Source organism: Apodemus sylvaticus, chromosome X, assembly GCF_947179515.1.
Source record: "Apodemus sylvaticus chromosome X, mApoSyl1.1, whole genome shotgun sequence".
NCBI lineage: Eukaryota > Metazoa > Chordata > Mammalia > Rodentia > Muridae > Apodemus > Apodemus sylvaticus.
Genome location: NC_067495.1, coordinates 105655025 through 105680702, shown reverse-complemented (window position 1 = coordinate 105680702; position 25678 = coordinate 105655025). Strand labels below are relative to the sequence as shown.

The 25678-nt window shown below is 38.0% G+C and overlaps 1 protein-coding gene across 1 annotated transcript; it reads right to left on the bottom strand.

Annotated features, from left to right (window-relative positions):
• Nucleotides 1-10945: 10945 nt before the first annotated feature.
• Nucleotides 10946-12541, bottom strand: LOC127674974 (parafibromin-like). Its single transcript, XM_052170839.1, has one exon. The coding sequence runs from the start codon at nucleotides 12539-12541 to the stop codon at nucleotides 10946-10948; it is 1596 nt and encodes a 531-aa protein (XP_052026799.1).
• Between the last annotated feature and the right edge of the window lie 13137 nt (nucleotides 12542-25678).

The window sequence follows — 25678 nt, the reverse complement described above, 5'->3', positions numbered from 1 at the left end:
AACAAAGAAAGAATATTAAAGGCAGTAAGAGAAAAAGGGCAAGTAACATATAAAGGAAGACCTATCAGAATCACACCAGACTTCTCACCAGAGACCATGAAAGCTAGAAGATCCTGAGCAGATCTCATGCAGACTCTAAGAGAAGACAAATGCCAGTGAAGACTACTATACCCAGCGAAACTCTCAATCACCATAGATGGAGAAACCAAGATATTCCATGACAAAACCAAATTTAAACAATATCTTTCCACAAACCCAGCCCTACAAAGGATAATAGGTGGAAAACGCCAATATAAGGAGGAAAACTACAAAAAAGCAAGACCATAGCCTTCTTTCATTAAACCCAAAGGAAGATAACCAATCAAATATAAAAATAACGTCAAAAATGAAGGAAGTAATAATCACTATTCCTTAATATCTCTTAACATCAATGGACTCAATTCACCAATAAAAAGACATAGACTAACAGACTGGATACATAAACAGGAACCTCCCTACATTTTGCTGCATACAGGAAAGACACCTCAGTGTCAAAGATAAACACTACCTTAGAGTAAAAGGCTGAAAGACAATTCTACAAGCAAATGGTCTTAGGAAACAAGCCAGAGTAGCCATTCTAATATCAGATAAAATTGACTTTCAAACTAAAGTCATCTAAAGAGACAAGAAAGGACACTTCTTGCTGGTCAAAGGAAAAATCCACCAAAAAGAACTCTCAATTCTGCACATTTATGCTCCAAATACAAGGGCACCTCATTCCTAAAAGAAACTTTACTAAAGCTCAAAGCACACGTTGCACCTAACACAATAATTGTGGGTGACGTGACTTCAACATTCCACTCTCTTCAATGGACAGATCAAGAAAACAGAAACTAAACAGGAACACAGTGAAACTAATTGAAGCTTTGGACCAATTGGATTTATCATATATATATGATATATATATCATTTCCAGAAGATTCCCCAGCATGTAATAAGGATACATGTTCCACTATGTTCATAGAAGCCCTATTTATAATTGCCAGAAGCTGGAAAGAACCCAGATATCCCTCAACAGAAGAGTGGATACAAAAAATGTGGTATATATATACAATGGAGTACTATTCAGCCATTAGAAACAATGAATTCATGAAATTCTTAGGCAAATGGATGGAGCTGGAGAACATCATACTAAGTGAGGTAACCCAGCCTCAAAAGATGAATCATGGTATGCACTCACTAATAAGTGGGTGTTAACCTAGAAAACTGGAATACCCAAAACATAATCCCCATATCAAATGAGGTACAAGAAGAACGGAGGAGTGGCCCCTTGTTCTTGAAAGACTCAGTGAAGCAGTATAGGGCAAAACCAGAACAGGGAAATGGGAAGGGTTGGGTGGGAAAACAGGGGGAAGGAAGGGGACTGATGGGACTTTCGGGGAGTAGGGGTCCAGAAAAGGAGAAATCATTTGAAATATAAATAAAAAATATATCAAGAAAAAAAAGAAAAAAAAAACCATTTCATCCTAAAACAAAAGAATATACCTTTTCCTCACCACCTCATGGTACCTTCTCCAAAATCGACCATATAATTGGTTACAAGACAGACCTCAACAAATGTAAGAAGATCAAAATAATCCCATGCCTCCTATCAGATCACAATGGAATAAGTGTGGTCTTCAATAGCAACAAAAACAACAGAAAGCCCACATACACATGGAGGCTGAACAATACTCTACTCAATGATACCTTGGCCAAAGAAGAAATTAAAAAAAGAAATCAAAGACTTTTTAGAATTTAATGAAAATGAAGGCACAACATACCCAAATCTTTGGGACACAGTGAAAGCAGTGCTAAGAGGAAAACTCAAAGCCCTGAGTGCCTCCAAAAAGAAAATGGAGAGAGCATACATTAGCAGCTTAATGACACACCTGAAAGCCCTGGAACAAAAAGAAGCTAATTCATCAGGGAGGAGTAGAAGACAGGAAATCATCAAACTCAGGGCTGAAATCAATCAAGAAGAAACAAAGAGAACCATACAAAGAATCAACAAAACCAGTAACTGGTTCTTTGAGAAAATCAACAAGATAGATAAATCCTTAGCTAGACTAACCAAAGGGCACAGAGACAGTATGCAAATTAACAAACTTAGAAATGAAAGGGGAGATATAACAACAGAAACAGAGGAAATTCAAAAAATCATCAGATCCTACTACAAAAGTCTATACACAACACAACTGGAAAATCTGGAGTAAATGGACAATTTCCTAGACAGATACCAAATACCAAAATTAAATCAGGATCAAATAGATCAACTAAAGAATCCCATAACCCCTAAAGAAATAAAAGGGGTCATAGAAAGTCTTCCAAGCCAAGAAAGCAGAGGACCATATGGTTTTAGTGCAGAATTCTATCAGACATTCAAAGAAGACCTAACACCAATACTCTTCAAATTATTCCACAAAAAAGAAACAGAAGGAACAGTACCCAACTGGTTCTATGAAGCCACAATTATGCTGATACCAAATCCACACAAAGATGCAACAGAGAAGGAGAACTACAGGCCAATATCCCTTATGAATATCGATGCAAAAATACTTAATAAAATTCTTGACAATCAAATCCAAGAACACATTAAAACGATTGTTCACCATGATCAAGTAGGCTTCATTCCAGGGATGCAGGGATGGTTCAATATACAGAAATCCATCTATGAGATCCACTACATAAACAAACTCAAAGAAAAAAAAACATCGTCATTTCATTAGATACTGAAAAAGCATTTAACAAAATTCAGCATCCTTTCATGCTAAAAGTCTTGGAAAGAACAGGAATTCAAGGCCCATACCTAAACATAGTAAAAGCACTATACAGCAAACCAGTAGCCAACATCAAACTAAGTGGAGAGAAACTTGAAGCAATCCCACCAAAACATATGTTAGACAACATAAGGATGTCAAAGGGATACAAATTGGAAAGGAAGAATTCAAACTATCACTATTTGCATATGATATGATAGTGTACTTAAGTGCCCTAAAAAAACTCCACTAGAGAGCTCCTACAGCTGATAAACAACTTCAGCAAAGTGGCTGGTTATAAAATCAACTCAAGCAAATCAGTTGCCTTCCTATACACAAAGAATAAGCAGGCTGAGAAAGAAATTAGGGAAATGACACCCTTCACAATAGCCATAAACAATATAAAGTATCTTGCGGTGACTCTAACAAAACAAGTGAAAGACCTATATGACAAGAACTTCAGATATCTGAAGAAGGAAATCGAAGAAGACCTCAGAAAATGTAAAAATCTTCCACGCTCTTGGATTGGCAGGATTAATATGGTAAAAATCGCCATCTTACCAAAAGCAACCTACAGATTCAATGCAATCCCCATCAAAATCCCAACTCAGTTCTTCACAGAGTTAGAAAGAGCAATTCTCAAATTCATCTGGAATAACAAAAAACCCAGGATAGCTAAAACTATTCTCAACAGTAAAAGAACTTCTGGGGAATCAGTATCCCAGACCTCAAGCAGTACTACAGAGCAATAGTGTTAAGAAACTGCATGATATTGGTACAGTGACAGGCAGGTAGATCAATGGAATAGGATTGAAGATCCAGAAATGAACCCACACACCTATGGTCACTTGACCTTTGACAAAGGAGCTGAAAACTTCCAGTGGAAAAAAAGATAGCCTTTTCAACAAATGGTGCTGGTTCAACTGGAGGTCAGCATGCAGAAGAATGCGAATTGATCCATCCTTATCTCCTTGTACTAAGCTCAACTCCAAATGGATCAAGGACCTCCACATAAAGCCAGACACTCTGAGGCTAATAAAAAAGAAACTGGGGACGACCCTTGAGGACATGGACACAGGGGAAAAGTTCCTGAATAGAACACCAATAACTTATGCTCTAAAATCAAGAATTGACAAATGGGACCTCATAAAATTACAAAGTTTTTGTAAGGCAAAGGACACTGTCAAGCAGTCAAAACGGCAACCAACAAATTGGTAAAGGGCCTTCACCAACCCTACATCTGACAGAGGTCTAATATCCAATATATACAAAGAATTCAAGATCTTAGACTCCAGAGAGCCAAATAACCCTATTAAAAATGGGGTACAAAGCTAAACAAAGAATTTTCACCTGAAGAACTTTGAATGGCTGAGAAGCACCTTAAAAATGTTCAACAACATTAGTCAATAGGGAAATGCAAATCAAAACAACACTGAGATTTCACCTCACACCTGTCAGAATGGCTAAGATTAAAAACTCAGGAGACAGCAGGTATCGGCGAGGATGTGGCGAAAGAGGAACACTTCTCCACTGCTGGTGGGAATGCAAGTTGGTACAACCACTCTGGAAATCAGTCTGGCTTTACCTCAGAAAACTGGGCATAACACTTTCTGAGGACCCTGCAATACCACCCCTGGGCATATACCCAGAGAATTCCCTAGCATACAATAAGGACACATGCTCCACTATGTTCATAGCAGCCCTATTTATAATACCCAGAAGCTGGAAAGAACCCTCAATGGAGGAATGGGTACAGAAAATGTGGTATATTTACAAAATGGAATCCTACTCAGGAATTAAAAACAATGAATTCATGAAATTCTTAGGCAAATGGTTGGATCTGGAAAATATCATCCTAAGTGAGGTAACCCAATCACAAAAGAACACACATGGAATACAGTCACTGATATGTGGATATTAGCTCAGAGCCACAGAATACCCAAGACACAATTCACATATCAAATGACTCCCAAGAAGAAGGAAGGAGAGGTTCCTGATTCTGAATAGGCTTGTTCCAGCATTGTAGGGGAATACCAGGACAGAGAAGTAGGAGGGGGTTGATAGGAGAATGGGTAGAGGGAAGAAGGCTTAGGGGACTTATGTGGAGGGGGAAAGGGAAAAATCATTTGGAATGTAAACAAAGAGTATAGAAAATAGCAAAAGAAAACAGAAACCAAAAAAAAAAAAAAAAGAAATCATGTATGAGTGTTGAGTTTTAATTTTAAGGTTTTTAAACCACTTTTTATACATGTGTGTAATTTTTGATGAATAATTAAAGTTAGCATATAAACTAACTGGGTTGATTATGATATACTCTTTCTTTTCTTTCTTTTTTTGTGAGGACTGTGGTTTCAAGATAAGGTTTTCTCTTTTTTTCAATTTTTTATTAGATATTTGCTTTATTTACATTTCAAATATTAACCCCCTTCCAAGCTATCCCACTGAAAACCCCTTATCCCATGCCCCCCTGCTCACCTCCCCCAAATTTCCTGACTTGCATTCCCCTATTCTGGAGAATTGAGCCTTCACAAGGCCAATGACCTCTCCTCTCATTGTGTCTGAAATGGCCATCTTCTGCTACATATGTAGCTGGAGCTGTGGGTCCCTCCATGTGTACTCTTTGGTTGGTGGTTTAGTCTCTGGGAGCTCTGGGGGTACTGATTGGTACATATTGTTGTTCCTCCTATGGGGCTACAAACCTCTTCAGCTCCTTGGGTCTTCTCTCTAGCTGCTCCACTGGGGACCCTATTCTCATTATTTTGGTTGGCTGTGAGCCCCAATCCAGGCTACCATACCCAGAAAAACTCTCAATTACCATAGATAGAGAAACCAAGGTATTCCACAACAAAAACAAATTTACACAATATCTTTCCACAAATCCAGACCTCCAAAGGATAATGAATGGAAAACCCCAGCAAAAGGAGGAAAACTACACCCTAGAAAAAGCACGAAAATAATCATCTTTTAACAAAACAAAGAGAGACACACAAACCTAACTCCACCTCTAATGACAAAAGTAACAGAAAGCAACAATCACTTCTCCTTAATATCTCTTCATTATCAATGGACTCAATTCTGAAATAAAAAGATAAGGTTTTCAAGTGTAGACCTGGGTGTCCTGGAATAGAGGAAGGCTACTGATTTGTTTCAGTTAATTTTATATCTGGCCAGTTTCCTGAAGTTGTTTATCAGCTATAGGAGTTCTCTGGTGGAGTTTTTTGGTTCACTTAAGTATACTACCATATCATCTACAAATAGTGATTACTTGACTTCTTACTTTCCAATTTGTATCCCTTTGACCTCATTTTGTTGTCTAAATGTTCTAACTAGAATCAAGTACTATATTGAATAAATATGGAGAGAGAGGGCAGCCTTGTCTAGTCCCTGATCTTAGTGGGATTGCTTCAAGTTTCTCTTCATTTACTTTGATGTTGGCTACTTGTTTGATGTATATTGCTTTTACTATGTTTAGGTATGGGTCTTGAATTCCTGATCTTTTATCATGAAAAGATGTTGAATTTTGTTGAATACTTTTTCAGCATCTAATAAAATTATGTGTTTTTTTCTTTGAGTTTGTTTATGAACTGGATTACATTAATGGATTTCTATCACTGCATCCCTAAGATCAAGCCTACATGTTCATGATGGATGATCATTTTGATGTGTTCTTAGATTTGGTTATGATAATTTTATTGAGTATTTTTGCATCAATAGTCATAAGGGAAAAGGTCTGAAGTTCTCTTTCTCTTTTTAGTTGTAGTCTACAAATGTTATTCATATAAAAATGCTTCTTGCATTTCAGTATATAGAAATTTATAACGTCCAAGATACTCTTATGAAAAGTTCCTAACACATAATCCCAAGCACATCAATGACCTGAAAGAATAATTAACCTATTGTATATTTATTAAAAAGAAATATTAATACAACTATTGTACATTTTCAATTTTTCTTTAGTTGTTCTGCCAACATGTTAGTGCAGAAACTATGTTAGAGTCAACACATACTTCTAAAGATGGTCATGAATACACAAGAAAATTTAAGACCTAATTTAAATCCCTAATCCAATTCTGTAAGTCAAGGTTAAAGAGAGGAGCCAGGCAGTGGTGGCACACACCTGTAATCCCAGCACTTGGGAGGCAGAGGCAGGCGGATTTCTGAGTTCGAGGCCAGCCTGGTCTACAGAGTGAGTTCCAGGATAGCCAGAGCTACACAGAGAAACTCTCTCTCGAAAAAAACAAAAGAGAGAGAGAGAGAGAGAGAGAGAGAGAGAGAGAGAGAGAGAGAGAGAGAGACTTTCCATGTGAAAATAAAACACAAGTGGATAATGAACATTCAGTTCAGTAACTTCAAAGTGAATATAATTTAAATTTCATTTATTTGAAAAACACCACCAGCTTTTCAGTTAAAAACAAATTTCTATAGATTTTATCTAATTTTTTTCTCAACATTCTATGTGAATTTGAATGACAGAATGGCAGTTCTTTTGACTTGTTTGTGTATGTGTATGAAAACTCAAGTTCATGCTTTAAGAATCTTCCCTGGGGTAGGGGACTAAAAGCAAAACTAAACTTCTCTAGTTTAACGGTGATTCTGTATTTAATTTCACAATTCGTGGTTTAAGAGTGTAAGTCAGTGATCGAAGTGTTTGCCTAGAATGCATATGGCGCTGGGTTTATTCTCAAGCCAATAAATAACAATAAAACAAAGCCCAGCATAATTTAAAGTCACCTTCTAAATGACTAATTTTAACCAACTTTACTACTGTATTATAATATTGTAAGATACTGGAAAATGTCAAACAATTTTGCATAGCTCATCAGTGTAATAAATAGTCCCTGGCCATTTTCCAAAAGAAGAACACTAACATCACTTTGTGTTAAGAGTCACAGAAATCCTTACTTAGGTAAAAATCTCTTCAGTGTTTATTAGATAGTGAATCTTCTTTAGGTGACAACTTTATGTGTAACCTAACTCAGACTGTGCCTTTCTTTTCATAATTAAGTTCTATTCTACTCTGCACAGCAAAGAAAACAATAGTTCCTTGAACTTAAAAGCCTTGAGGTTTTTGTCACCATGAATTACTTATTCCTGTATGAGCTGCCGTTCTGCTTCTGCTAAAAAAATACTTAGTACAGCAATAAGCAAACAGAAAACAAACTGTAAGCTATAATACTAATTAATAATGAAATATATTAAATGTTGTTTAAATAGTAAATGGCAAAATATTCCTCAAATGAATAAGATTTGAATTTGTCATTTGGGGATATAGGCCAATATCACCAATGTAAGAGATGTCTACTGCAAAGAGTAGCCCCAAGAAATGCACACACACACACACACACACACACACACACACAACATACAGAGAGAAAAAAGGAGAAAACAAGACCTTTAATGCTGGCACTATCAGTAACAATGTAAACAGAGGAATCTTACCCCTTTCTCAAAAAATTTTTTCTGAAAACCTTTTGAAAATTATTCATATTTTTAAATGTCTTCAAGAGGTTAGTTTCTCTTCAAAACTACATATTTTTCTTACTGTTACTTAGGAGATTGTAAATAACAGAGAACCCTCCTTAAGTAAAGTTGGCAGGAGTACCTCCAATAATAACTTATAGGAAGCTGAATTTAGTAATGCGTATTTCATTTTCACTAAATTATCTATTTCTTCACATGCTCTATAATTCTGTATTTTCAAATTGTAAGATCAAATAAAGTCAAAACAGTGTTAATGGACTTATGCTGAAAATACGCCATCGTCCATTTACACATATAACTAACTACTGAATGCCTAGACGTACAAACAGCACTGTGTTAGGTGCTACTGTAAAACTGAGTCACAAAAGAATAATGAATGACTGGTAGAGAATAGTGGATGCATCTTTCATTTCCTTTTTCCCATTTTTGTTGTAATAAATATACACTATAAATTTTATAAGTGTCCAAAATATTGAGATTATTGAGATTAATTTTTTTAATTCATCCCCATGCCTATGTACAGGTAATGAAACAAAGATTATGATATAGAAGGAAGAAGAGCTATTAAGAATAGATTAGGTAGATAAAGGAAAATAAATAGATACACGTGAGAGCAAAGAAAAAGAAAATGGAGGCAAAAGAGCTGGGGCTACGAAAAGGACAATGAAAGATGCCATAGATCCCTCAAAATACAAAGGATACATGGAAAGCACAGTGCTAGCTTTACTGATGCTAAAGACTATATCCAGAAGCCTTTGACTCTATGCAAAGCAAATTTAAAACAGAAAATAAACTGTATACAAAGTAGATATAAATTTTAACCTTACTCTGCTATCAATTAAACTTGTTATTAAGAACAAATACCAAACATCTTTATAGAAAGGTGGTAGGTAGCTCATGTCCTTTGCAGTAGTCCTAACAAGTAATCTTACATTAAAGTATTATAGGTTTGAGTCGTTGACTATTTCACTATGGAGGAAGTTTATTGAATGCATAATTTAAGAATAATTTATACGCTGAGAAATTCTGTGAACTAAGTGAGTTTTCTTTTATCATCAAGAAAAAATGCAAGAATAAGAAACTGGACAGAACCTACTAAAACTACAAAAGAACTGAAGCCGTTGAAAACATTAGCTGCTTTTCTTCTGGAGAGCCCCCTGGATTCCATCTGAATAAATACCTTCTCATTTTTTTTAACTGATTTTTGTTGGAGGTTAAGAAAATAAATAATTGTTTCTTATCTTTCCAATAGCATTAAGTTTTAAAGAGTCTAAGTGAATAAATTTACTTATTTACTAAGGAAATAAAATTACTAAGTAAATAAATTCACCTGGATAAAAGCGAGAGATAAATGTTTTACTCTGCTCCCCCAATTTGATAAACTAAGACACAGTCACTAAGGAAAACAAGATACATGGGTAGATAGTCAAAAACTGCTCTAATGACAAAATTCGGTTTCAAGGAATGAACATTCCTTAAGTAGTAAAAGACAAAACCAGGACTCAAGGAACATGATCATTCGCTGCAGCTTGGGTGAAACACTCTGTCTAAAGTAGAGGAATAGTAAAATATTTTGAGTAAATATATACGTTTTATATTTTATACCACAATGAACACACACACACACACACACACACACACACACACACACACACAAATACCAGTGTTTTTATCTTCTTTCTGTTCAGACACATAAGGAAACGTGTTCTATTGTGCCTGGAAATTTATCAGTTTTTTGGAATAATGGAAGATAAAAAGTCCCAAGTTAGCATGTGTAAAAATAGAAGACTCAAAATCTTATCGCATATAAAATAAGAATCATAGTCAGACTTAGAAGAGGTTCAAGTTACACTGTAGCTATGCTGACACATACTCATTCCCCCAAATCATACTTTAGCTTCCCAAGTAAAAATCACTGCAGTCTATTTCACTTTAATCTTTGAATTTTTTAAAGATTTCTTTTCAAGTGGATACATATCCCAGATAGAAATATATCACTTTAAGTTTAAAAATCATCAAAGTCAACAAAGAATGTATATTCGTTAAATGTATTAATTTACAAAAGAAATCTTGAAAAAGCTGAACAGTTCAACTGAAACTCAAGACTTGTTCTTGATTTTTCATTATTTCTTTTTAAATATGAGTTAGTATAGACATAGTATACACACAGGCTGACTTTCAACTGATTCAACAGTTACTTCCCTTCGATAGGGTTTTAAAGTTCTATAGTCTAAAATTTAATACCATCATGACAGTATTTTCTAGTAAAAGGAACCATAGAGCAATGACAACTCAGAAGCTAGATGGAGAAGCTTGAAGAGGTTAATAACTCCCAAATATACACAAATTTATAACCTGTATTTATTGTCTTTATTTCCAAAGAAGCAAATTTTAGGTAATGATTTAACTAACAGAGAAAAACCTTCTATTAAAATATGCAATTGCCATTACAGACTAGAAGGTTAATATTTAAAAAAAAAGTTTTAAGCCAAAAAAGTGTGTTTGTATGGCTTGTCGGCATTGCCCCTTTGAAGCACACAGCATTGAACAAGGTCTTATAAAAGACTACTCTGTGTCCTTCATTTACAAGTTCTTGATGAATTCATAAAGCTTGGTTTTAATCTGTAGATCAAGCTATAGTCATGCTTCTTGATTGCAGGTTTTCATAAAAGGAGGAATTAAATGATTCAGAATCTCAAGTAGCATTTATGCTTTGCCATAAATCTATCCAGTGTTTCCCAGAAACGTAAGAAAACTGGTCTATCCAAATGGCGTTTATGATAGCTGAGTTCTAATACTGTTACGTCCCATTTTTGAACATTTGGATCTAAACGAACTTCATCATACTTGAGATGGAAGGCTTTAATTTTCGCAAATATGTCAACTGGTGATCCATCAGGGAGAAGCCATGGCCAACCTTTGAACTGCCAAGCAGGACCTTGTACAAAAACAGCCACAATTCGATCCCAGTCTTGAGGCTTAATTTTCAGGGGCTGGTCTACTACTCTGTAAGGTACTGTGACACTAATTACTTTGCCCCCAGGTTGCATCTGGTCTTTTCTTCTCTGTATTAGTGTTTCATTTTCTCGTTGACAATTCTGTTTCTTCTTCTCTTCTGATGGGACAAATTTCAGATCCTGTAGGAGGTCTTTTGCATTAAGCATAGTTATTAAAGAAGTGGTAGCTGCAGGAATAATAATAATGGGTGTTCGTGACCCTTTCTTCTGATTTGAGAGGTGTCTTGCTTGAAACATTAGTCTAGGTACAGACTGGAATGCAGGAATTTGAGTCTTACAGGCAGATGCATCTTCTGTTACAGATTTCAGTGTCAAGCCATGGTAGGTGCCCATGGTATCGATCTTAAAGCCTTCTGTTTCTTCTTTGCCTTTGAATCTTTCTTGGTCATATCTGTTGTAAGCAGCAGGAATAGGCTGTTTTGGACGCAATGTAGGATCAGCAGGGGTTGCCTTGGGAGCAGACCGTTGTTCAGGGACATGCCCTTCTTCTCTGGCTTTTACAGACTGAAGAATTGCAAAAATATTCTTTGAAAAATCCATTCCTGTGCTTTGTAAAATAGTTGTTCTTGTCCGCCACACTCTCTCTCTGCTGACAATATCTCGGGTCACATCTACTTCAGCATCCACAAAACTCCTCTGCTTAAGGGCAGTTAGATCATCATCTAGATCGGTCTTGATAGTAGATCTTTTCTTAGCCATAATTTTGGCTTTGATTGCAGCAATTTTTTCCACTGACATGGCTTCAGACAGAGACCTAATCTGTTCAGTCTGCACGATCCCTTCTTTGTGGCTTTCCAAACGAGCTGCCAATCTCTCTTTATCAAGGCGCACACACTCTTCATCCTCAATTCGTGGTTTCTTTGCTTCTGCTGAAACTTCATCTGCAGCTCTTTTGACTTGACTAGACCAATAAAAACCAATTTCCAAGGGGGCACTCCTGTCTATGCTTGCTGATGTTGATGCTTCCCCATTGAGATAGCCAAGTAGATCTTTTCTGTCAGGTCTTCTAACCACAGGAATATTTTCAGTAGCTGCACGCCGGACATAGACAGGATGTGAAAGGTGTACATTATTAAGGAGAAATAAGATAGAAGCCAATGTGTAGTACTCTCTGGGTTGGCCTTCCTTTCCGGTCCCCCAAACTACATAGTTGGTCTTCACATTCTTGGGCCAGGAGAACTCCCCGAAGGTCACTTCATCCCCCCTGACCACAATCTCCTTCTTCTGGATGTTGTACTGTCGCAGGATGCTGAGCACATCCACCATCTTCGCGCTGCTCGCTGCAGGTGGGGCCCGCGGCTGCTGCGCGGGCCCCGGACACCCCTGTAGCTGCTGTGCCCACCACCTCCTTTCTTTGTCTCCTCGCCCTCTTACACCGCAGCCGCCTCCTCCGCGGCCTAACAGCCACTACACTAATATCCTTCCGCCTCTATGACAGCAGCACCGGCAGAAGCCCTGAAGTTCTCTTTCTTTGTTAGGTATTTGCATGGTTTCAGCATGAATGTAATGTGCCTTCGTAGAGGGGTGGGAGGATGGGGACTTTTGGGGAGGGGGGAAACCTGGAAAGGATATAACATTTGAAATGTAAATGAAAAATATATTCAATAAAAAGTGTTATTGAACAATATGTACCTAATAAAAGTATGAACCAGAGAGAGAGACAGAGGGGGGGGGGGAGGGAGAGAGAGAGAGAAAAGGAGGGAGGGAGAGAGGGAGGGAAGAGGAGAGAGACATTGAGAGAGAGACAGTGAGAGAGACAGTGAGAGAGGGAGGGAGAGAGGGATGGAGGGGAGGGGAGAGGAGAGAGACAGTGAGAGAGACAGTAAGAGAGAGACAGTGAGAGAGACAGTAAGAGAGAGACAGTGAGAGAGAGACAGTGAGAGAGAGACAGTGAGAGAGAGACAGTGAGAGAGAGACAGTGAGAGAGAGATAGTGAGAGAGAGACAGTAAGAGAGAGACAGTGAGAGAGAGAGACAGTAAGAGAGAGACAGTGAGAGAGACAGTGAGAGAGAGACAGTGAGAGAGAGACAGTGAGAGAGAGACAGTAAGAGAGAGACAGTGAGAGAGAGAGACAGTGAGAGAGAGACAGTGAGAGAGACAGTAAGAGAAAGACAGTGAGAGAGACAGTGAGAGAGAGACAGTAAGAGACAGTGAGAGAGACAGTGAGAGAGAGACAGTAAGAGAGAGACAGTGAGAGAGAGACAGTGAGAGAGACAGTGAGAGAGACAGTGAGAGAGACAGTGAGAGAGACAGTGAGAGAGAGACAGTGAGAGAGAGAGACAGTGAGAGAGAGACAGTGAGAGAGACAGTGAGAGAGAGACAGTGAGAGAGAGGGAGGGAGAGAGGAGGAGGAGAGAGACAGACAGAGAGGGAGGGAGGGAGGGAGAGAGAGAAGTAATTGGGTAGTATTCCTTTTGTTTCTGTTTGTGGAATAGTTTGAAGAATAATGGTATTAGTTTTTCTTTGAAGGTCTGATAGAATTCTGCACTAAACCCATCTGATCCTGGGCTTTTGTTGGTTTGGAGACTTTAAATGACTGCTTCTATTATTTAGGGATTATGGGACTGTATAGATGATTTATCTGTTCCAGATTTAATTTGGTGCCTAGTTTCTATCTGGAAAACTGTCCATTTCATCCAGATTTTCCAATTTTGTTGTGTATAGGCTTTTTTAGTAGGATCTGATGATTTCTTTTTAATTTCCTCACTTTCTGTTGTTTTCCTTTTCATTTTGGATTTTGTTAATTTGGATACTGCCTCTTTACCCTCTGGTTAGTCTGGCTAAAGGTTTATCTATCTTGTTGATTTTCTCAATGAACCAGCTCCTGGTTTTGTTGATTCTTTGTATAGATCTTTTTGTTTCCTCTTGGTTGATTTCAGCCCTGAGTTTGATGATTTCCTGCCATCTACTCCTCTTGGGTGAATTAGCTTCTTTTTGTTCTAGTTTTCAGAGGTGCTGTTAAGCTGCTAGTGTATGCTTTCTCCAGCTTCTTTTGGGAGGCACTCAAGGCTATGAGTTTTCCTCTTATTACTGCTTTCATTGTGTCCCATCAGTTTGGGTATGTTGTCCTTTCATTTTCATTAAATTCTAAAAAGTCTTTAATTTCTTTATTTCTTCCTTGACCATGTCATCATTGAGTAGAGCATTGTTCAGCTTCCAAATATATGTACAATTTCTGTCATTTTTGTTGTTATTGAAGACCAGCCTTAGTCCGTGGTGATCTGATGGGATATATGGGATTATTTCAATCTTCTTGTATCTGTTGAGGACTGTTTTATGACCATTTGTATGGTCAATTTTGGAGAAGGTACTATGAGGTGCTGAGTAAAAGGTATATTCTTTGTGTTTTTAGGATGAAATATTCAATAGATATCTGTAGAATTTCCTGCCATCTACTATTTTAGTGTCCCTATTTAGTATCTGTTTCCATGATCTTTTCATTGATGAGAGTGGGGTATTGAAGTCCCCCACTATTGTTCTGTGAGGGACAATGTGTAAGGCTTTGAGCTTCAGTAAAGTTTCTTTTATGAATGTAGGTGTTCTTGCATTTGGAGTATAGATGTTCAGAATTGGTATATTGGTGAAAGATGAAGATCTTGGTATATTTTTCCTTTGCTGAGTGTGAAGTGTCCTTCCTTACCTGTTTTTATAATATTTTGTTGAAACTCTATTTTATTCAATATTAGAATGGCTACTCCAGCTTGTTTCTTGAGACCGGTTGCTTGGAAAATTGTTTTCTAGCCTTTTACTCTGAGGCAGTGTCTATCTTTGTCACTGAGGTGCATTTCCTGTATGCTTGGTCCTGTTTACCTATCCAGTCTGTTTGTCTATGCCTTTTTATTGGGGAATTGAGTCCATTAATGTTGAGATATTAAGGAAAGGGGATTGTTGCTTCCTGTTATTTTTCTTGTTAGAGATGAAATTATTTTTGTGTAGCTATCTACTTTGGGGTTTGTTGAATAAAGATTACTTTCTTGCTTTTTCTAGGGTGTAGTTTTTCTCCTTGTGTTGGAGTTTCCCATCCATTATCCTTTATAGGGTTCCATCTGTGGAAAGATATTGTGTATATTTTGTTTTGTCATGGAATATTTTGGTTTCTCCATCTATGGTAGTTGAGAATTTTGCTGCGTATAGTAGCCTGGGCTGGCATTTGTGTTCTCTTAGGGTGTGTATAACAAATGCCCTGGATCTTCTCACTTTTAGAGTCTCTGATGAGAAGTCTGGTATAATTCTGATAGGTCTGCCTTTACAGGTTACTTGAACATTTCCCCTTACTGCTTGTAATATTTTCTTTGTTTTCTGCATTTGGTGTTTGTATTATTATGTGACAGGAGGAATTTCTTTTCTGGTCCAGTATATTTGGAATTCTGCAAGCTTCTTGTATGTTCATGTGCATGTCTTTCTTTAGGTTAAGGAAGTTTTCTTCCATAATTTTGTTGACAGTATTTACTGGCCCTTCAAGTTGAGGATATTTGCTCTTTTCTATCCCTATTATCCTTAGGTTTGGTCTTCTCATACTGTCCTGGATTTCCTGGATGTTTTGGGTTAGCAGCTTTTTGCATTTTGCATTTTCTTTGACTGTTGTGTCAACGTTTTCTATGGTATCTTCTGCTCCTGAGATTCTCTCTTCTATCTCTTGTAATCTGTTGGTGATGCTTGCATCTATGATTCATGATCACTTTTCTAGGTTTTCTATCTCCAGGGTTGTCTCCCTTTGTGATTTCTTTATTGTTTCTATTTCCAATTTTTATATCCTGGATCATTTTGTTCAATTCCTTTGTCTGTTTATGTTTTTCTGTAATTCTTTGAAGGATTTTTGTATTTCTCTTTAAGGGCTTCCACCTGTTTACCTATATCATCATTTTGAGATGTGATTTTAAATAAGAGTCTGGCTTTTCTGGTATGTTGAGGAATCCAGGACTTGCTGTGGTGGGAGAACTGGGTTCTGATGATATCATGTAGTTTTGGTTTCTGTTGGTGAGTTTCTTATGCTTGCCTCTCACCATCTGGTTATCTCTGGTGCTATTTCATCCTGCTCTCTCTGACTGGAGCCTGTCCCTCTTGTAACTCTGTGAGCCTGTAAGCCTGTGATCTTAGGTGTGTCAGCATTCCTGGGAAACCAGCTCTCTTTGGCCAGGTTTTGGGTATGGAGAGGTCTGCCACAGGGTTAACTCCAGAGTGCAAATAGAGACTGGAAGGATCCTATCCCCAATATTTCTGCAGTACCTGAGCCCTGTGGTCCCCTAGCAAGTTCCTCTTTTACCAGTTATTCAACATAATACATTCCAATCCTCATCTTTTTTTTTCTTGAAAATGTCATGATTTCATTTGTTCTGCTTTATAGCTTAATGGAAGTGCATTGCATATATGGACTGCATTTTTAATGTGACTCATTAAATGGACATGTGTTCTCATGTAAATGAACATTGGAGCTGGCTCCATTTCCTGACTTTTGGGAATAGTGCTGTAATACACATGGGCATACTGGTATTCTCTTATATGCTAACTTATATACCTAGAAGTATATATCCAAGAGTGATAAATCTGGTTATAAGGTATTTCTAATTCAGTCTTTCTGAAGACTCTCAATTCTAATTTCCATAGTGGCTTCACAAATTTACATCCCCAGAAGCCGCAAATAATCCTTTTTCTTCTCATTCTCACTAATATCTGTTGCTATTTATATTCCTCATGACAGCTATTCTGAATTAGTTGAGATGTGATCTCAAAATAGTCTTATGTGGCATTCCATTCATAGCTACATTGTTGAATATATTCTAAAATATTATCTTTAAAATATTTTGATTTTATATATAAGTGTGTGTGTGAGATAGATAGATAGATAGATAGATAGATAGATAGATAGATAGAAGTCGTTGCATATGCTTCTATATGCCTGAAAAGGACAGAAAGGGATCTCAGATCGCCAACTTAGGTACTGGGAACCAAGCTCTTGTGCTCTAATACCCACTCAGTCACAGAGCTATCTTCTCCAGGACCCATTTTTCAAAAACGCTTATTGGTAACTTATCTTTTGAGAATTTTCTATCAGCTCATTGATCCAGTCATTGATTAGATGATATCCTAGTTCCCTTTCAATCGGTGTAATAAAAGTCCCTGACAGACAAAACAATCAACCAAAGAGTACACTTGGAGTTACTCATGGCCCCAGACACATTGACAGCAGAGGATGATCTTGTTGGACACCAAATGGGGGAGAGGCCCTTGCTCCTGGAAAGACTTGATACCGTAGTGTAGAGGAATACCAGGACAGGGAAGTGGGGCTGGGTTGATTGGGGAAGGGGAGATGACTTACGGAATTTTGGGGGGAGGGGAGAACCAAGAAAGGGGACAACATTTGAAGTGTAAATAAAGAATATACCTAATAAAAATGAAAAAGAAAATAAAACTCCCTGACAAGAAACATTTCTTGGGGAGGAAAGGGTTTATTTGGCTTAAAATTATAGGACATAGCCTGGTACTGAATGTTGTCAGGGCAGAAACAAGCAAGAACTTAGAGTAGAAACCATGAAAGAATGCTGCTGGCTGACTTGTTTTCAGGCTCATCCTTTCTGAAAGAGGATCATCTGCCCAAGGAATAGGCTAGTCCAAGCTGTATCAATTAGCATTTAAAACGGCTTCCCCCAAAGGCAGGCCAATCTGATCTCAGAATCCTACATTGAGTCCCTACAGATGATGTTTCTTCATCAAAGTTCTGCAGTCCTTTATATATTCTAGATATTAATCCTCTAACTGATGTATATAGTTGGCAAAGATTTTTCTTGTACTCTATGTTTTCCCTTCAAGTTGTTGATCATCTCCTTTGTTGTGAAGATATTCTATGCAATTTTTTCTTGCAGTTCTTAATTCAATTTCATGTGCTAATAGTGTTCTTTTAGGTGGGTTTGCATATATATATATATGCATATGTATATATGTATATATAGGTACATATGTATATATTAAAGGACAACATTTAATTGAGGCTGAGGTTAACAGGTTCAGAGGTCCTGTCCATTATCATCAAGGTATAAGCAGCATGGCAGCATCCAGGCAGCCATGGTGCAGGAAGAGCTGAGAGTTCTACATCTTCATTTGAAGGCTGATAGGGGAAGACTCACTTACAGGCAGCTAGCTTGAGGGTCTTAAAGGCCACACCCACAGTGACACACCTACTCCAACAAGGTCACACCTTCTAATAGTACCACTCCTTGGGCTGAGAATATGCCAACCATCACATTCCACTCCCTGGCCCCATAGGCTTGTTCAAGCACATGAGACTATGGGGGGCCTTATCTTGCCATAGCATAATAAAAAGTACATTTAATCTAACTTTGATATAGTATATATCAAATATACTATACCAATAGTATATAGCAGACTCAACAATGTTAAAAGTCCAAAGTCTCTTCTTAGATCCATCCAATCACTTAACTATAATCACCAAATCAACTGGGCAAACTCCAAACTGCATCCCCATGGCTAATGTCAAAGCAGTCTTTAGATCTCCAACCCCTTTTTCATCTTTGTTGACTACAACAAACTTCTTTTCCTGGACCAGTTCCACTCCCTGTTAGCAATGTTAAACGTACATGGCTCTGGCATCAAGAAGTGTGTACCAATCCATGAGCATGGGAGGTTTTCCCATTTTTTGAGGTCTTCTTCCATCTCTTTCTTCAGAGTCTTGAAGTTCTTGTCATACAGATCTTTCACATGTTTGGTAAGAGTCACCCCAAGATACTTTATACTGTTTGTGGCTATTGTGAAGGGGCTCATTTCCCTAATTTCTTTCTCAGTCTGCTTATCCTTTGAGTATAGGAAGGCCACTGATTTGCTTGAGTTGATTTTATAACCTGCCACTTGGCTGAAGTTGTTTATCAGCAGTAGGAGCTCTCTAGTGGAGTTTTTTGGGTCACTTAGGTAGACGATCATATCATCTGCAAATAATGATAGTTTGACTTCTTCCTTTCCAATTTGTATCCCTTTGACCTCCTTATGTTGTCGAATTGCCCGAGCTAGTACCTCAAGTACAATATTGAAAAGATAAGGAGAAAGGGGGCAGCGCTGTCTAGTCCCTGATTTTATTGGGATTGCTTCAAGTTTCTCTCCATTTAGTTTGATGCTGGCTACCAGTTTGCTGTATATTGCTTTTACTATGTTTAGGTATGGGCCTTGAATTCCTGTTCTTTCCAAGACTTTAAGCATGAAAGGATGCTGTAGATTGACCTTTGACCTCAGAAATCTGCATGGCTGGAACAAAAAGAAGCTATTTCACCCAGGAGGAGTAGAAGGCAGGCTCTGTCTCATATAATGCTGGGATTAAAGACATATACTGCCATACCTAGATTTAAGCTTTTTTTCACCTAGAACCTGCTTAGTCCCAGGCTGGCCCTGAACTCAGAGATCTCTTTTGCTTTGTCTCCTGGGATGAAAATTGTGTACCTCCATACCTGGTTCTAAACTTAGCTGGGTAGGATCTTGCCCCCAAATCCCTTAATCTGTTAACCCCTAGAACATAGGATTCAGTTCCATTTCATTTCCTGGTGTCCCTTTAATACTTGAAATATATATATATTGTATTTTTTCTGTCTCAGCTTGCTATGCTTGTTCAAAACACTCTTCATGAGACTTAAGCAGAGAACAAAGTCTCTGTTGGGCTTTTTTGAGACTTTCTTTGTCAATGCAATTAATATAAATCTCTTTACCATAGACTCTGGTAGACTCCTCAGTCAAGGGCAAAAAACAGCCACATTCTTCACCAAAAGACCACAAAAAAATAGTCTCTAGGCTACATTCTGAAATTCTTCTCCACTGAAACCTCTTAGGCCAGGTCAGCATAGTTCAAATCATACTCAGCAACAAAGTCTTCCATATTCCTACTCTGATAGCCCATTAAGCCCAACTTAAAGCATTCCACTGCTTTCCAAAGTCCCTAAATCCACATTCCTCCAAACAAAAGCATGGTCGGGCCTATCACAGCAATATCCCAGTCCCTGAGGTACCAACTTCTGTCTTGGTTAAGGTTTTACTGGTGTGCACAGACACCATGATCAAGGCAACTCTTATAAGGACAACATTTAATTGGGGCTGGCTTACAGGTTCAGAGGTTCAGTTTAATATCATCAAGGCGAAAACATGGCAGTATCCAGGCAGCTATAGTGTAGGAGGAGCTGAGAGTTCTACATCTTCATCTGAAGGTTGCTAGTAGAAGACTCACCATAAACTTATATTTTGAAATTGGGGGTTATTTTTAGCCATTTCAGCATTTCATGACTTATATAGTGAAATTTTTAAGTATTTTTTTTTTTTTGTGCAGAGTAAGAGAGATTGATCTAAGTCCATTCCTTTATGGCACAGGGATTATTTTCTAGGTGTGTACTCTGCCTCACCTGATAAGGTTGGACTGCTTCATCAGTTAATGTTTTTCAGACCCAACACTGTCTCTCATCTTATGTCTTTTTTTTTTTTGAGACAGAGTTTCTCTGTAGCCTTGGCTGTCCTGGAACTCACTCTGTAGACCAGGCCTTGAACTCAGAAATTCACCTGCCTCTGCCTCCCAAGTGCTGGGATTAAAGACGAGCGCCACCACCGCCTGGCTTCTCATCTCCTTTCAATCCTCTTAATAAAGGGAACATGAGATCCTTCGTTACTGTTCATCATCTATGAGATTCTATTCATCTTAACTATTTTTCAGTGTATTTTCTCTCAGACTGCACAATTCCAAATATTTCACTGATTCTTTTTATAATTTACATTTTTGAGAACTTCATACATGAGTACTGCATTACATCATGTCTCCTCTTCCCATGACTCCCTCTGAAAATCATGAAATCTGCTATGTAGCTGCTTCATATTTTGTATTTCTTTGCTGAGTATATTTTTATTGCTAATTAGATCACTTTCTTATTGTTGCTACTTTTAAATTCTTATCAGATCATTGCAGCATATGAGTCTTCTCAGTGTTATTAGCTGCTAATGATCTTCTGTATTTCAACTTACAGTTTCCCTTGTTCTATTTTTATTAAAATACTTTTTGATTACAGAGACAACCAATAAAATATATATAATACTATCTGTTGAAAGCAATGTTAAATGAAACAATCATAGACTCAGGAATAGATAAATGTAATTTCAATGTGTTCTGAATCATAATGAAAATATTTATGCTTTCTGATGGTCTTAGGTGGCCTCTGTGATGGCATCATTTGATACCCTAAGTGGTCATGATCACTTAGGTCATGATTGAGAATTACTGTCACAGATGTTATTCAACATTCTTTATCCCAACAGAGAGTGTTGTGATGTTTAGACATGATTTGTAGGTAGGAGGGGGAGTGTTTATTCAGCTTTTTCTTTGGTCTATTAATACCATCCTGGAAAAAGTGAAGGCAACAGTACACTGCTCCACTGTAGACAGTAAGATGAAAACTCAGACCACAGTGTGAAAGGAAATCTAAAAATTTATTCTTGCAAAATCCAGTCTAGGGAAGATCAGATGTGGAAAGAAGTATAAATGAGAACTACAGTTGACAGCATCAATTTCCTTGTCTGTTTCTGTAGTGGGAAATATTTATAATACAGTTTCTCTCCCCCCCCCCCACCAAGCCTCTGCTCCAAGTATCCAGTAAAGCATGATTCCTAAACTTGAATAGTTAACCAAATATCTTTATATATATCAAACTCCCAATTACATAATGCCAATTTACAATGATAAACTCTATCCCAGTATTTCTAACCTCTCCAAAACACCATCTGGATATCAGTGCCTCATTCACTGTTCCTCTCCTGTTGTCTACTAAGCCCCGCCTCCTCTCTCTCCTCCTCTCCTCACTTCTCTTAGCTCCTCCTCCCCTCTCCCCTCCAATCACTAGCCTCTCACTGCATCAATGTGAATGGATAGGAAATATCTTGCAACATTTTTCTTCTGGAACTTGTGGGTTCTGATATGTTGATGTTCATACCTTTTTGTTTTTATAGTTCTTTTGGAAACTTCACCTAATGCAACAATCTTCTAGTACTTAAGTAGCACAACCAATGGGATAACTAATGCTCAAATACATATGTCTGTGGAAGATTTCCTAATGTAAAACCCCACACACAGCTTTTTTATCTATGTAAGTTATATGCTCATCATTGCAAGGATCCATGAATACCAGAGACCCTGGATTTCCCTCAAGCTGTAACTACAGAGGGTCATGAGCTGTCCAACATAATGTTCAGCTACAGTGCTCCAAAGATCACTGCATACTTGTAACCATTGAGCCACCTCTCCAGCCACTCTGATGTAGACCTTAAATGACTTCTTAAATGTTATAAGATAAAGTCTTTTTGGCAGGCTATAGTATTACTGGAAATCAGAACACTTAGGAGGTAAGAAATTAGGTAATTGAGGAAATGCACTTTACAGAGATATTGGGATCCCAGAACTTTTCTATCCTCTTTTCTCTCTGTGTTGCTACTTCCTAGCTGTTCTGGATTGAACAACTTTGCTTTATGATATTATGTTATGCTATTCATTTGTATGTTTTTACCACAGGCTTAATGCTATAGGTCCTAGTGACCACTGGCTGAAATCGTCAACATTATGGAATAATTCTTCCCCCTTTGACAAATCTTTGATCTGTAGTACTCTCTAATATTTATCGTGTTGTGAAACACCTCTAAAATGAAACAATACCTCCTGGAGGGAGGATTGAGGCTCATAAAACTAAAAATACTAACAAAACTTACAAGGCTCAGAAGGCTCAGAAAATTACAAGATACAGAAAGTCCCTCCTCAGAAATAGGCACATAACAGAAGACAAACTAACTGACAAACGAAATACAATAATCTGTTAATCTGTCTTTTAAACCAGTGTGTGTATGTGTGTGTTTGTGTGTGTGTGTGTGTGTGTGTGTGTGTGTGTGTGTGTGAAGTCCAAAGACAGCTTTCTGGAGTCCACTTTTGATTTTCACCTTGTTTTAAGGAAGAGTTTCTCTTGTTTCTGCCACTTCTCTATGTATTCCAGTATATCTGGGCCAGGAGGTTCCTGATGATTTTCCTGTCTCCACATCGTAACACAATAACGAGGATACATGAGGTCTGGTGATCTAAACCCATGTCATTAGACTTGTACAGTGGGTGCTTTTTACTCAGGGAATCTTCTCATCTTCCTTATCCAAGTATTTTTAAACTATCTCAATAGATGGCAAAGACACATTTATTTCTTGGTAAAAACCATATTACTTAAATAGAATTTTTTTCTGAAGGGGTCATTTCATAGAACACCATGACAAATTCCTTCAATGCATCATAGCTTTTGGACATCCTTGCATTCAAGTTTACTAGGATAAACTCAGCAGCATCTAATGATCAAATAGCTCTTCATTCAGAGATAAATAATGCAGCAAATATCCCCTTTCTATTCAAGGTACTGAGATGTTGAATAAGATGCAGACATTGTTTAATAGTATTATGTATTCAAAAGAAATGTAATAGAAATGTGTGCAGATGCCGTACCTCCATTACAGAAATACTCATAGCAATTTCACTTTAATGCTTGATGGTCTATTAACAATTAGGCTATAAAGACTTAGAGGTATAAAAATCTGTTTCCTTCCCTTATATTCTACTTACACTTACATAGTGCAGGAGCTAAGCCCTGGGGAAATTGCCAATTAGCAGTTAGTAGCCATCTGCCCATCTAATGAATGCAATTCTTTCCTTATGAACTTGCCCTTCAGAGACCACTCAGATTAAAGGGATATCAAGATGAAGGTCACTGGTCTGCTTCTCATAGATATTCTATGACAAAAGTATGCCTCTTATGTACTCTGAATTATAGTGGTGAAATAGATATGAAACCATCTGCTCTGCTCTTACAGATTGCTACTTCAGATACTGTCATATAAACCATGAAAGTCTTCCTTCCAGGACCTTAATGTGAATTCCTACAGAGCAAAACAATCTTTTCCAGGTAAAAGCAGGTGCATTCATGGTGGTATGATCACAGACAAGATAACCCTTTTTCATTAATTCTAAAGTAAAATCATAGTCCAATAAGATGACTCAGAAGGTAAAAGTGCTAGAGGCTTATCCCCAGAACCCAGTGGAAGAATAAGACCAATGCCCCAGTGTTGCCTTCTGACCCCTCCAGGGATACCAATTAACTCATACCAATAATGGTGAGTAAAATAAAAATATAAAGGAAGAAATAAACAAAATCAGCATGTAATCTAACCTCAAACTATAGATCATCCCAAATGAAGATTACTCTTAAATACAAGATCATTTTACTAAAAGCGATTTAATATAGGGGCTCTTTCCTTCCTTCCTGTAAGATGTAGGGAAGGAACCATTTTCTAGATATTCTTTTTTTTTCTAGTTTTTTTTTAATTCGATATATTTTTTATTTACATTTCAAATGATTTCCCCTTTTCTAGCCCCCCACTCCCCAAAAGTCCCATAAGCCCCCTTCTCTCCCCCTGTCTTCCCACCCACCCCTTCCAACTTCCCCATTCTGGTTTTGCCCTATACTGCTTCACTGAGTCTTTCCAGAACATGGGGCCACTCCTCCTTTCTTCTTGTTTCAATGTGATTTTAATTATTTTTTAATTTTTAATTACATATTTTCTTTATATGTCAAATGTTATCCCCTTTCCTGGTTTCCCCTCTGAAAACCCCCATCCCATTCCCTCTCCCCCTGCTCACTAACCCACCCACACCCACTTTCCTGACCTGGCATTCCCCTACTCTGGAGCATCTAGCCTTCATAGAACCAAGGGCCTCTCCTCCCATTGATGTCCAACAAAGCAATTCTCTGCTACATGTGCAGCTGGAGTAATGGGTCCCTCCATGTGTACTCTTTGGTTTAGTCCCTGGGAGCTCTGGGGGGTCCTAGTTATTCTTTTTGGTGTCCAGAGTCTGTTTTCCTTTATTTATTTATTTATTTATTTATTTATTTATTTATTTATTTATTTTACATCTCTATCATAGACATACTCTCCTCCTAGTCCCACCCCACCCCCATGACTCCTACCCTTACCCATTCCTTTCACCTCTGAGAGGGGAGAGGTCTCCCGTGGCTACCAATGCACCCTGGCACCTCAAGATGTTGCACCACTATCATCTCCCACTGACACCAGACAAGGCAGGGCAGCTAGGGGAACAGGATCCACAGGCAGGCAACAACATTAAGGACTGCCCCCATTCCAGTTGTTGGAGGACCCACATGAAGACCTAGCTGCACATCTGCTACACATGTGGTGTGACGGCGATAGGCCCAGGCCATGTATGCTCTTTGCTCAGTGGATTAGTCTCTGGGCACCCCCAAGGTCCCTGTGAGTTGACCCTGTTGCTCTTCCTATGCAGTCCTTATCACTTCCTTGTTTCTCTATCCTTTTTAGGGTGGTTGATCCTTCCCT